This window comes from Nyctibius grandis, chromosome 4 (genome assembly GCF_013368605.1).
Source record: "Nyctibius grandis isolate bNycGra1 chromosome 4, bNycGra1.pri, whole genome shotgun sequence".
NCBI lineage: Eukaryota > Metazoa > Chordata > Aves > Nyctibiiformes > Nyctibiidae > Nyctibius > Nyctibius grandis.
Window position 1 is genome coordinate 65,384,943 of NC_090661.1, and position 13,982 is coordinate 65,398,924.

Consider the following 13,982-nt stretch of genomic DNA (forward strand, 5'->3'; position numbering starts at 1 on the left):
CTTGCAAAGATCAACAAGGCAGAAAGGCTCAGAAGCTGATGCCTAATCTAGGATTAAAGAGACCAATTCCTTACTCCACCACAGATTTTCTGGGTAACTTTGAATGTGTCACTTAGCCTCAGTTCTGCACCTGGAAATGAAGATAAACACTCTCAACTTCCCTTACTTTGACATGAAAATAAACACATTAAACCAGGAGGCATTCAAATAGCTTGGCAATAAAGTGCAAGTACTGCAGACAAATAGGAAATAACAAAGTACTGCCCCATTCAGCGAGGAGATGCCCATTTTTTTTTCCAAATCCTTCTTGCCTGCTGGGATCCTGCAATGCCTTTGTGATCTTCCCTCAAACAAAAGGGAGGTTCACAGAGCAGAGGAAGCAGGGGAGGAAAAGCGCCTTACACTTTCCCACCCAGCACAAGTTGACACGTAAAAGACACCAAGGCACTAAACTTTCTCCTCTCAGCCTTCTGCTCCCAACGCTCAATTTTAAGAGGTTATTTTTCTTAGACATTTAGTAGAAAGGTTCTTCTGCAAACAACTGAGCGACTTCACTTGGCTGCCTTGGACTGACCCCAGGAGGAGCCCATCTCTTTCCTCTGACTACACACAAAGCCGCTGAAGACCACCTGAATAACCTGGGCAACCTCAAGCTCAGCAAGCTGCCCCAGCCCCCGGGGAACGAGACTGATCAGCCTCACCGGAGGGGGGAAAACCTGCCCCGAATTTACCTCCAGAGGCAAACAGAGGGATATTTACACAAGATAGCTGGTGAGGTAACTTTGCAAGGACTCTTCTCATGTGGAAAAGGTTTTATTTACTAAGCTCTAACAAGACAGGATTAGGTTTACAACTAAGGGTGCATTTTCCAGAGAGCTTCAAAGGAAAAGAATAAATAAATAAAATAAAAAAGGTGCAGGGGGGGCGGGGGGATAAGAGACATTTACCATGTCAAATGTTGCCATAAAAAAACCCAGGTGGTAGCGCTGGAAAATATTACAAACAAAATAGTGGACAGTTGTGCAGATTTTCTAACAGTTGTGTACAGTAAAAAGGATTACAAACAGAACGAAACCTTCCTTGATTAAAACAAACTGATATCCCACCTGGAAAATCCTGGCCAGGCTCTCATTGTTCCCGAGTGACCCTAGGGCAGCCACGGGTTACAGCCGAGCCCATAAGTCACTCAGACACCTTGCCCAGCTCTTCCCAAGTTCTCTCTCTCAGGAACAGCAGGACCAGCTAAAGAGCCCTTTGTTTCCATTCAGGCATATGTAGGGGTGGAAAAGCTGTTCAAAACATTAAAAGAGAAACAACTGAGGACTGTTACTATTCCAAGAAACAAATTAAGAGCCAGAGTCTGAAATGTCTGGAGTGGTGGCAGTGCCAGCTGAAGTCAGATGTCACTGGAAACGCTCAGCATCACTCAGCCCCTGGGAGGGGGAGAACTGGTCCCATCAAACCCGAGGATTTAAAAATCACTATCTCCTCCAGAAGTATTTTTTGCATTATACCTTTACTTCTGTCACTGATAACATACACATTTTATAAAGAGAATAATAAATTAAAGTTTTTATAGGTAGCTCATCAAAAGGATGAAACGCCTCCCAAATTCAGCTAATAGCTCGTAAGCCATCTTCCCTTTAAAGCACTAACGCTGACAAGTAATACAAGCAAGGCAAATGAAAAGCTATGTCCAAGTTGCTGCATTGTGGGGTTTTGTGTCAAATAAGCTAATAAAAACCATAAACTGATGTAAAATCAATTCAGATCTCAAATAATATATTAAACTTTTTAAAGAACTAGAAATAAAAGCTGCACTTTAGATAAAGAAACTTTTATGTTCTCGTTAAGTTTTAGAAATATTTTTTCAAATTAAAAAATTTTGTGTTACTGGAATATTTTACATTTTTGCATTAATTAAACAACACATAAGAACCAAGGAGAATTTAATGTTTTCCTGTTTCAGGATGACGTTTATTCAGGCATAATTCAGACTGCATCAGTAGACTTGGCTACAGTTTTCTTCCCATTTTCACAGAGGCTGGCTGGCGACATGTACATTATGAAAAAAGAAGAATAAGCAGATATCTATGTCAGATAAATACATTCCATTCCCTCAAACTGAACTCAGTGCAGACACAATTAAATTCTGTTTTCCCTCTCCAAACACTTCCCACTCCTTTGGTTCTGCCACTGGAGAGAACATGATGTTTCTTGCTACTTCAGGCCCTGACTACCTCTCACTGTACCTCCCCAGGTCACATACATACTTCGTTCCTTCTACCATAATATTTTTTAAGAAATACACTGCCTTCTATTTCACAGACTAATCTGTTCCCAACTAATCTCTCTTGCCTCTACAACTCCTGAGTCACTCCATCAATTCACTTGTGCCACCCAAAACCAAGGTGCTGTCTCTGAGCTCTGACGATGCTCCTGCCCATCACTACTTTTTCCATATCATCTCTTTCCTCTAAAATACGTTCACCAATCTTCAGTCTTCAGCTTCCTTTTCTAAATTTCTCCCACATTTCTTCATAAGAGTTCTATAACCAACACAATGATAATCACAGAATCACAGAATGTTAGGGATTGGAAGAGACCTCAAAAGATTGTCTAGTCCAATCCCCCTGCCAGAGCAGGATTACCTAGATCATGTCACACAGGAACGCGTCCAGGCGGGTTTTGAATGTCTCCAGAGAAGGAGACTCCACAATCTCTCTGGGCAGCCTGTTCCAGTGTTCAGTTACCCTCACTGTAAAGAAGTTTTTCCTCATATTTATGCGGAGCCTCCTGTGTTCCAGCTTGCACCCGTTGCCCCTTGTCCTGTCAAGGGATGTCACTGAGAAGAGCCTGGTTCCATCGTCATGTCACTTGCCCTTTACATATTTATAAACATTAATGAGGTCACCCCTCAGTCTCCTCTTCTCCAAGCTAAAGAGTCCCAGCTCCCTCAGCCTCTCCTCGTAAGGGAGATGTTCCACCCCCTTAATCATCTTCGTGGCTCTGCGCTGGACTCTCTCTAGCAGTTCCCTGTCCTTCTTGAACTGAGGGGCCCACAACTGGACACAATATTCCAGATGCGGCCTCACCAGGGCAGAGTAGAGGGGGAGGAGAACCTCTCTTGACCTGCTAACCACACCCCTTCTAATACACCCCAGGATGCCATTGGCCTTCTTGGCCACAAGGGCACATTGCTGGCTCATAGTCATCTGCTGTCCACTAGGACCCCCAGGTCCCTTTCCCCAGCGCTGGTCTCCAACAGGTCTGTCCCCAACTTGTACTCATACATGGGGTTGTTCTTGCCCAGATGCAGGACTCTACACTTGCCCTTGTTATATTTCATCAAATTTCTCCCCGCCCAGCTCTCCAGCCTGTCTGAACACTTTAAACTTAGTAAATCTACTTAGCAGTGTTACATAAATCTTGAAGTGTTACAAATACTGTATGTCCTTTGTACAGCCTATTTCGTCTCTTCGCATGTCATCCTCTCCCAGCTTCTCCAGAAGACCAAAACCAACTGCAGGCTTATTACCCCAAAGGCACATCCTCATTCTTGCTAAAGCATCTCATGACACGGCCATCCTCTACACCTGCTCTTGGTCTCTCTGGACCACAGGCCCTGGGAACACGCCTGCCTCCTGTAGCACATTTCTATATTGCCAGATCCAGGCTAGAAACAAATATAACATGCTGATAATGATCATCATAATTAATCTATGGAGTCTGGAATGTATTTTCATTTCAAAGATCAGCAATATGCACCTGTGGTTCTCAGGTTTTCAAGTTTCTAATGAAAGGATAAGATACCAGAAAAGGAACTTATATTTCAGTGTTCAGAATCCATAATTTATTTGGGGTTTGTTTTTCAAACTACACTGGATTTTAAATACTAAGAAACAAAACAAAAACCAAACAGCAGAACACAGGCAGAAGCTGAACTCATTCTCCCAAAGTAACACAGTTAAATTCTTAATTACCAACTACAAAATTAAGTTTGTCTAATGTTTTTTTTTAAAAAAATCAACACCAACAAAATTAAGCCATACAGTCATGCACTACTACTTCTTGATTCCCCAGTGGCACAGTAACCGTGCAAATGGAGTACTTTGTGATATTGATACAGAAAGACAGAGCCCATCTTTGCAGTCTTATTCATACTCTGGTCCCAGTATGTTACATGAAATATCACACAGGATATTATCTCAATTTAATGAAAAAAGTGGGAAAATTAATTTAGGTATTTATGAAGTGTCAACCAGACGGATACATCTTGCACATGCTGAAATATTTTAAAGAAGGATATGTCAAATAAGCAAAGGATTTTTTTGTTTGTTTGCTAGAAAAGTTAGCCACTCTTGCTGCACAGATGGCTGCTACATTACAACGTACCTGCTTGCCTATTACAGCTCATACTGCTTCAAATGTTTTTTTATCACTACCAGTGAGGAAAAATGGATTTGCATATTACGGCTAGCTATCATTCAGCAGTATCAAATAACGACTGTAAACAAATTAGGTTAAAAATGTGACATGGGCATAAAAAATATTGGCAATGCTTTTAAATCAACACTGGCTTTATGGTAACAATACAGCTATACTCTTCAAAGTTCACACAGAGATTTTACATTAGAAGAGACTAGTGGAATAGGCAAGCCTTCCTTTCAATTCCATTATTCCTTCAAAACCACATCTTTTTTTAAACATGCAAATGCAATGACCACAACACTATCAGAAAGCACTAATTTTAAATTACTGAAGTAGTTTCTGAAACTAAAAAAAAAATCATCTCAATTTTAAAGGGAAAGCTGAACTGTTCAACTGCTAAAATACAGAATGAAAACATCAATCTAGAAAAAGGATCAAAACAAATAGAATACTGGTGACATGCACATACTGCTTTAAAGTAGAAAAGAACTAAAATAACACAGAAGAAATTGTTTGATACTAAACTCCAAATTCCAGCAACTAAAACACAACATAAGTAAAAATATATAAAACAAATAAATTTGGATGGCCATCAGTATTTCAAGCTTACCTGAATTTTAATGGAGTTCTACAAGACAAAAATAGGGATGGGTCTAGAGGCAAGGGGTACTCACTTGCAATTCTGGCCTGTGTGCTGTCCCACCTCCAGCCACTGATTTCCTGTATGATCTTTGAGCAAATTTCAGAATTTATCAAATGCCTTTTTCCCCAAAACTAAAATGGGAGTGACACTGGCCTTCCCATAAGCATTAAAAGAAGGAAATCCAAGTATGTTATGGAAAACCCACTGGAACTCTAATCTTTTCTTTAATGCTGACACTAGGAGGCTTGGGGTTAATTTTCATTTGTTTTAAAAAAGAAAACCAAAATAACGACAAAAAAATCCCCACACCATAAACAAATAATCCCTAGCAAAGCATAGGAAAAGTACAATCTTATACTAGAAGAAAATGTTGAGAAAGAAGAAATTTAGAGTTATTGATGGGAGGCAGCGTGACATTTATAGTTCCAAGTATTGTACATTTAGAAAGGGAAAAATTTTACTTGAACCACAGGAAAACTCCCATTCACTTCATTATATAAAACCACAGTGACAAAATTAGCTCTTAAACACTTACCTTTGCAAATTTTGAAACAAGGTCTAACTGGAATAGTTGCCTTGCTAAAAGTATGTCTTTCATTTATGTATTTTTTCAATGTGAAAGGATACGAGGAGTTCCTTCTGTCCTACACACCAGGTAGAGACATGCAGCAATTACGTGGGTCATCTTTCTCCCCCGGGTTAGGTGCTTGCTCACAGCCATCTTGAAGAAATTAAAGGCAGTATCCAGACAATGTTGATTGAGTTGAAGCTGGTTTCCCAAGTGGTGAATCTGACGTTTCCCTAGAAAAATTAACAAGGAAAAAAAATAATGCTTAACAACTTTGTAGTTAATGTGCTTTTGGGTTGGGGTTTTTTTGGTGGGTTTTTTTAAAGATAAAATTGAGGGGGTGGATTTTGGATTTCATCTCTGGGTGAAATACAATAACCTCTCAAGTTTCGGGAACTATATGTCCTCAGCTACTCAGGACAAAAAAATGCCTCGTTTTGGACTGCTAGAATTGAAATACATGCAATCAATGAACCCTGGAAAATGAAGCCACAAACATCAGCCCCAGAGAGGATCCCAAACACAGCCAAGACTTCTCAGGCAAAAGATTATGCCCGCTGCTCCAAACATCATCTGACAATTAGCACTCGCTAGCTGTAGCGATGAACTTCTGAAAACCAGAGGTCATGGCATGTTTGACATTGACGTGCAAACAGAGGAGAAGTTTTGCTGCAACTCTCCAAGAAGTGGTGAAGTTTGCAGTTCCTCTGACCACAACCGAAGGCCACAAGGAAAGGAGCTCTGCTCCGGGCTCGCCCGTGATCACCACCGACAGGAGGCACTTCCTTCCTCTGAACACTTTTTGCACCAGAGCCTTCATTTAAGGCTTGTCTGCCAGACTGCAGAGATCAGTTTGTGGCTTCAGGAAAACAAATGTGCCTTCACCCTTAAATAATAATTAAAAAAAAGTGTGCTTTGTATGATTCATGGCAGGAAGCGGTACAGCTGCTGGGACAGATGCGGGAAGCGAGGTCTGGTCCATCCTCACAGCTCCAGCTGCGGAAGAGTGTGTCGAAAAGACAGCTTAAGGAAAAGGTGGGGGAAGTCATGAGGGAAACAGAGCACTGGAGTTCCTCAGCATACAGGGTCAGACAGCACATCAAGAAAAATCCTTTAATTCAATGTGCCGGGCAGACGTTTCCAGTATGTGTGTTTACAGGAAACGCTCATCTGTTCCCATCAGAGATGTCACGAGTGGCTTTGCTGAAGAGGGCACAACAACTGCCATGCGGCTCAGCCACCACTGCTCACAGAAAGTGACAGCGACCACGAGATGCTTACCAGAAGACCACCAGAACAGCACCTGCACAGACCGCACGTCTTAATTTTATGGAAATCCCTACACTATCATCGCTAACAACATGGTAAAAATGCTTAACCTCCCAACAACTTTCTGCAAAAGATGCTGCTTCAATTCGGCTTTAATAAAAAGCGACTCCAGACACACAGCCAGGGTCAGCAAGACTCCATCCAAACAGAAGCTGCCAAAAAGTGGCAGCTTCTCCTTCCTGCACAAGCGGCAATTAGTGCACTCACCAACGAGATCTCCTTTAAGGCACGTTGGTCAACCAGGTGTAACACATTTGGATGAAGAAGTAACAGAGGAAGGATATGTCACCTTCCACAGGAGGTGTGGGTACAATAAGCTACTCAAGAATAATCCAAAGCCCATTAAGTGAATAGTTTTTCCACTGCCATCAGCAGGCCCTGCACTAGTGCTCACCAGCCTCAAATACAAATACTACATCTTCCCAAAACTAAGATACTAACCAGCACTTGCCCTCCCCTGAATTTTATTTCATACTCCACAACCTGTATGCTGAAGCAGGATCAAGACTTTTATGCCCCTAGGAAAGAATCGGTTTGTATTCGTCTGTGGACAAAAAAAATGCACTTACCCTTGAGAACTAAAACTCACTTTTGCAGTGGCAGCAAAGCAGCTTCTCTGATTGCTCCCCTCCCTCAGCAAGTCCACAGTGGAGCCCAGCATGGATCAGCAAGGCTATGGAAAGCCGCCTCTTTATCACCTAACCTTCCTATTTTATCTGGTTGCATTTTGCCATGTGTGGCTGCTGAGATGAAGATGCAAAGAACTGTCATCTGTAGAGATTTTAGGCACTACCTGCAGATGTACGACCAAAAAAAAAAAAAAATAGACACGACCAAGCCCATATGCCTCTCCCTCAGCTGCAGGGAGATCCAGGCTGGGATCACTGCAGCAGCAAGTGCGCAGCATTCCCTTTAAGTAAGATGGTCCAATTCAATGTCCTCAAAGTCACAAAGGCAGCTCATAACAAGAAACAATTTCAGCAGTTTTAAGTGTTGTCTGAATTTTGCTTTTTAAGTAAAACTTTTGTAAAAACCTAAAAAGAACAGTGGCTCCTATGCCAAGGAAGAGCCACACGCACTCCTGAGTGTTTCTTGGGCTAATGGTGAAACTGGGATGCGTATTCTGCCTGGCTCCACAAGGACCAGGACGGTGCAGGCCACCAAGAAAGAGTTGATGAGGAAACTTCCCATGCCACCACCATGGCAGCAGCTGATGTGGTCCTCAGAACACACCAGAGAACAGCCCAAATGAGCTGTAGATGCAGAGTAAGAACAGAACAAGCATCCATGAGACTTCTCCTGCAGCACTGGCCTGTCCTGGCCCCACTACGAGGTGATCCTTCTCCCAAGAACAGCACTCTCATACAGGGCTCCACACCTCGCAGGGCACTTCAGAAACAAAGAACATACCAGAAGAGAAAAAAATAACATTGAGAAAGACATTTGAAATTCATTTCTTTCATAAGCTATTTTTCCCACTGAGCTGGTCCCACCCCCAACCTACCATTAATATTCTCTGAGTATTTAACCTTTTCTTACATTTCAAATGTTGAAATATAATTCATCATAATCCATCCTAGGTAAACATTATGCTTGTTTGAGTAATATATACTTTTCTTAGCTGAGCTCTTCATCCAGCATCAATATTTTAAAATGCAATTACTTTAGGGGTGACCAGTCCTTATCTCCTGCAAATACTAAAGATATCTAAGAACACAGGAAGGTACTTGTCCACTTAGGAAATGCTATTTCATTGAATGTTTTACTCAACCTTCACCAGACCAGTGAAGGCCTTTAATTCTATGTGCTAGTACTCCCTCAAGCTGCTTTGTAGTATTATGTCAGTCATATAGTTTGTGGAAAAATAAGACAACTGTTACACTGTTATTGATCCCCAAAATGAACAACTTAACACAGGACAAGAAGCATCTTAGAAATTATGTGCATCTTGATGACTAACTTGGTTTTGTCCTTATCTGTTACAAGAGAGTAAGAGAAGTACTGCTTATAGCATCATCTATGATAAATATTTACATTCTGTAACCAGTCTCCTATTTAGTAAAGAAAGATCAAAAGCTTTGCTGTTCCCCCACCACCCCCGCCCCTTGAATTTAACATGACAACAAAATTCTATTTTTCTGGTGTCTTATATAACGCTAACAAAAAAAAAAAAAAAAAAAAAAAAAAAGCTGGAGAAGTTAGCATTAGGAATCGTGCTTGTAGATTTCTCCACAGGGAACACAAGATACCTTGTACTCCTTCTGGTTCCTTCACAGATTTAAGAAGCATCTCCATTAAAAAAAGGTAACTCCAAAAAAAGGCAGGTATCGGCTAAATGGCCATCACCCCAGTACTGCAGTACAGTACCAAACTGTTGTACAGTGCCCTCATCCCAGTCAGATGACCACCAAAAGTATGTAATTTTGTGATTTCCAACCTTTTCTGCCAATCTCACCAAGCTGACATTGCCACAGCTGAAAAATGCATCTCCATAATATTGTATTTAACTATAAATACAGTGATTTAATCTGTTGGTATCTGAAGAGCAGATGTTCATACTTAGAGGAACGGAGCAAAAGAAAATAACTGATCAAAATAAATTCTCTATCCAATGCTCCAATTACTGTTGACAAAGACCAACATGAACAGAGACCAAATACCCATTCATACTGTCAGTCCTCAACGTGAAAAGTCCTCATAACTGTGCAATGGTAGACACAAACCTTTCTGAGCATTCAGATACCTTATTAGGTGAGTGACTGCTCCCCCAGCAATACAGTCAGCACAGGGAGGAGCTGCAGAGTAGCTGCAAGCTACAGGGCTGGGAAGATGAGCAATTCCCTCCAGCAAACCTACAAGACTGCGTTATGTCTATCAGCACTTGAACTTACTCCCACTCCCACTGCTCCTCACTAGCTGGGTGGCATTTTATAACCTTCCATTTGTTGTTTATCTCCTGATTGTCTCTGTTGTTTGCTCTGGACTACAAGCATGGCTTCCATCAGCCCCAACAGCTGGCTAATGCCCTTTGCGCCAGTTTGACCATATGGTCCCAGTGTGCAGTGAGTTGGTCCAGCTATCTGCAAGAAGGCAACAAGCCTTGTGATCTCAGCCAAAACAGTGGGAGCATCCAGCATTACAATGCAATTTATTAGCAGTCTGCTCAACTCAGTATTCACCAGATGACATCGCAGTGTTACAAACTCATCAAATGAGCTGAACTGCTCTCCTGGATGGAAAAGAACTGCTACACCTTTAAACCCTGCCATGCTCTGGGTTATAAAACAAAACTCAAAACAACAGCTTCCTGGCTTTCTTATCCATTTTATCCAGTAGAACATTTTTTTAAAAAATTTCAGTGAGACACTACTCTAAAAACTTGCAACTACAGGGGGGTTGGAACTAGACGATCTTTAAGGTCCCTCCCAACCCAAACCATTTTATGATTCTATGATCATCATGTGGAACAGTCAGAAATAAGTATTGCATTTTTTTCTAAATTGCTAGGCAAGAGTACAACATATAAGATAAAATATACAGGGGTAAAACAAGTCCCCTAGTACATGCAGCTTTTACTAGTAACTTGCAATACGAGTTGCCTCTTTTTGGGCCTTGTAGGTTTTTGACAGATCCTGGGATTTTTTTTTTTTAAACCAAAAGAAATAGAGCCTTTAAGGTCAAAACTTACACTTAATGCTGCCCTTGCAATTTAGTGATGGCATTAAAGTGGCGTCTAAGTATCTTTGGGAAAAGGACCAGGAACAGTGTCTTTTTAAAGCCAGGACAAGCTCATCAGCAAGGTTACAAAAATCCTCCCCCTGCCCTCACCAATAAAACAGTAAAATTATTCTCCTTTAAAGAGCAAAAGAACAAAAGTCTAGAAACTACAGCATTTTTGTGACATACAGGACACATATCAGGCAGCTCCCATTTATTTCTCAAAGGTTCACCGTACCATCAGTGTGGAGGGAGGCCGGGGAAGGAGAGAGAGAGAGAGCAAAGCCCGCACTGCCGTAAGCAACACACAAAATCAAGTTCCCAGGCTACCAAGTAGTAAAGTTTATCACGCTCTTCAATCTGCACCAAAAAACAAAAGGCCCTTTTCAGTTTTTAGTGTCAAGCCTACTAAAAAAGTGTTTCTACCCAGCACGCTGAAAGAAACACCATCATCGTCTCAACCAATGCCAACCTCAATGCTTTGAACTGGCACATGAGATCTGAACTGACAAGTTCAGATAGGACTGCTGAATGCTGCCACCCCTTTATTTCAGAAAATGCCTGTTCTTTTGATGGAGGAAACAGTGGTTATTGTAAATGTGTAGGCTAGAAATCACTGTCACAAAAACAGATTTGCAGAAAACCTTGGTAATATTAAATGCTTACACGAGAGGCAGTTGACAGCAAAACTGCAGCTTAAGTTATAATAGGAGCAAAATAGAAAAGGGGGGAAATCAGACCCATTCTTTAAGAAGCAATTTTCTTTCTTTTATGGTCTCGTTACTACAGAAACGTCTTGTTCTCTTCCACTATTCAAGAGGAATCATACCTTTTTTTGGATCCCTTAAAAGTCAGTGATGTCAAGCAGCTACAGCTATATATTACCCTCATCTGGCTTCTGCCTGCTCATCTGCAACCCTTCCCTCAGACTGACAGAGACTGTAATGCTGCTATTTCAAAGTAGTACTTTTCAGTACAAAGCATAAGTTTCCAGGGAAATAACAGGCAGTACAGAGCCAGAGCTTAAACGAATTGTTATTATGATACTAAACTGCATCATCAGAATCCAGGCATACAGATTTCCCCCCCTTTCTGCCATTTGCTCGAGGGGCCCTGGAAACTAGAAGCACCTGAATTGGGCAATGGAGTCATGTTAACAGCATTAATCCTTTTTTTTGCAAAAAGCATTGTTATGGTAACAAACACTAGATTCTATTAAAGGAAACGTTTTGGATGGGTTTTGCTTGGGTATTCATTTCCAGAATTTGAATTACTTTACTGACTAAATTTGATGTGCAGATTTTATTCTGTATTTAGTTTTTCACTCGTTTTCTTTCTTTTAAAAGGCTCCCCAAAAGAACTCCCGAAAAGGGGAAAAAAGAGCAGGTTTTATGTGTGGGCATCCCTGCGTGCTTTGTCATATCTTTCAATTTCAGCAAGTCCCAGCTCAAAGCCTGAATGAATTTCCTGCTCTTTGCTCCATGCCAGGTTTCTATGTTATTTGTATCACAAGTAAGTAAAACAAACAAACAAAGCCACAACAGGGAAAGTCCAGGAACATCAGTAGGGTGACTCTTACAAGGGCTGGTCCCAGGAGCCTAATCAAGGGTAGAGTCCCAGGATCAACAACAAGACATTTAAAGCCCAAACAACAGGGGTAGTCAGGGAGGAAACCGAGGTGATGGCTGCAGCGATCGCACCAAGCACGTCCAGCAACACGCACAACACCGTGAGCTTTATCTCTGCGAGCCTGTGATGAAAAAGGCCAAGAAACAGGAGAAGTAGCAGCACACCAAGGCATTACAACACTGCTGACCCAGCACAATAACAACTTTATTAAAGCTAAGAGTTATTCCCAGTAACACCTAATTGGCTATGAGGAAAGTGAGGAACATGCTGGCCTCATTCCCACACTCTGCCTAACTTCAGCCTAGCCCCAAATCCCCACTTTGCCACCATCTAGTTGTGGGTGCACCCCACGTCCCCAGACCCGTGCTCTTCCACACAAGAACTGCCCAGTTCCTTCACGGGATATGTCAGTCCCAGGGCTGAGCAACCTGGAGTCCGTGCTCGCTTGGCTCCGCTCTGACTGATGCATCCCTGTGCCTGTGTCACCTGGCAGACCTGCTTGGGGGACTGCCCAAGGGTACAATCTGTTCCTGTTATCTCAGCAGAGTAAAACAGTTCCTGGCCCTTTCCCTATGATATTCCACCAGCTGTGCCAGCACAAGTGTTTGTGGGGATGCACAGAAAACCAAACCAGTAAACTGATCCTTGTTAAAAATAACCTTGTGAAATAAAAAAAGACTTAATCCAGACCTGTTTACTGAAGGATTGATGCCTCCACTTTATCTTCTCAGGGCCAGAAGCAGACTGTCTCATCACAGAGACCTGTATTCAATTTCTCTGCCTGCTGACAACAATCCAACCCATCCATTTTGCCTCCCACGAGAGCACCCCAACTACCAGGTACAGCTCCCTGTCTCTCCCAGTAAAGCCCTTCCATTGCATGTCAAATGTTCATTCATTCATTCAGCTAAAGAGAACTAGCATGCACCTTTAAGATTAATGGCTTAAAAATCCAGATAATGGTCACTACTCCAACCACTTCTTAAATATTTGATACTACGTTACTTTTCTTTCACCTAGAAAATCTGCTGTTAACATCTCTTCCCAGCACTTACGTGTACTTCTTTAAGTATTCATTCCCTCAAAACTGGCCCTTGTATTCCATTAATGCCAAAGCAGGCGTGCAAAGCGCCCACATAACTTCCCCCACCCCCCTCCTCAAGCACTTTTTCCATTCCCCGATTATATGACACTACTCCCACATGGGCAGCCTCTTTGCATATACAGCAACTGGACATTTGAATTAATTTGCCTTACCCATTCTGAAATATTTGGCATCGTAAGCAGTTCCTCTGACTTTTTGCATTCAGTTCCTGGAATTCTGCTTCCCTCGCAGGTGGCACTTCTATACTGCTGCCTTCATTCCCATTATCCATCTAACTGCCACCCCTGCTTCAACAAGAACAGAGTAGAAGCCGTACGGTTTATTCATGGGCTGCACCTAACCTCTTGGTAGTCTTGTCCCATTGTCCTTAGACAGTGGCTTGCTTGCTTCTTACCCCTGCTTAATTTTTGTTTTTAGCACAGCTAAAGAACTTCTTGCTCATGAAGTCCTTATTGAACTTCATTTCTGGTGTCAAGCTGGAAAACCATAAGCAATGCTGACATCAAAAAAAACCCAAACCCAACAAAACCCCAGTCTGTTGATTCACTAGCATCTGATGG

General features: G+C 41.9%; 1 protein-coding gene across 1 annotated transcript in view; it reads right to left on the minus strand.

The window, feature by feature from the left end:
- The window catches only part of BRF1 (BRF1 RNA polymerase III transcription initiation factor subunit), a 181,435-nt gene that overhangs the window by 131,512 nt on the left and 35,941 nt on the right, over window positions 1–13,982 (minus strand). The window contains exon 3 of the mRNA XM_068400188.1: window positions 5,702–5,875. Within this exon, the coding sequence (XP_068256289.1) occupies window positions 5,702–5,875 (174 nt within the window). The remainder of the gene's footprint in view (window positions 1–5,701; window positions 5,876–13,982) is intronic.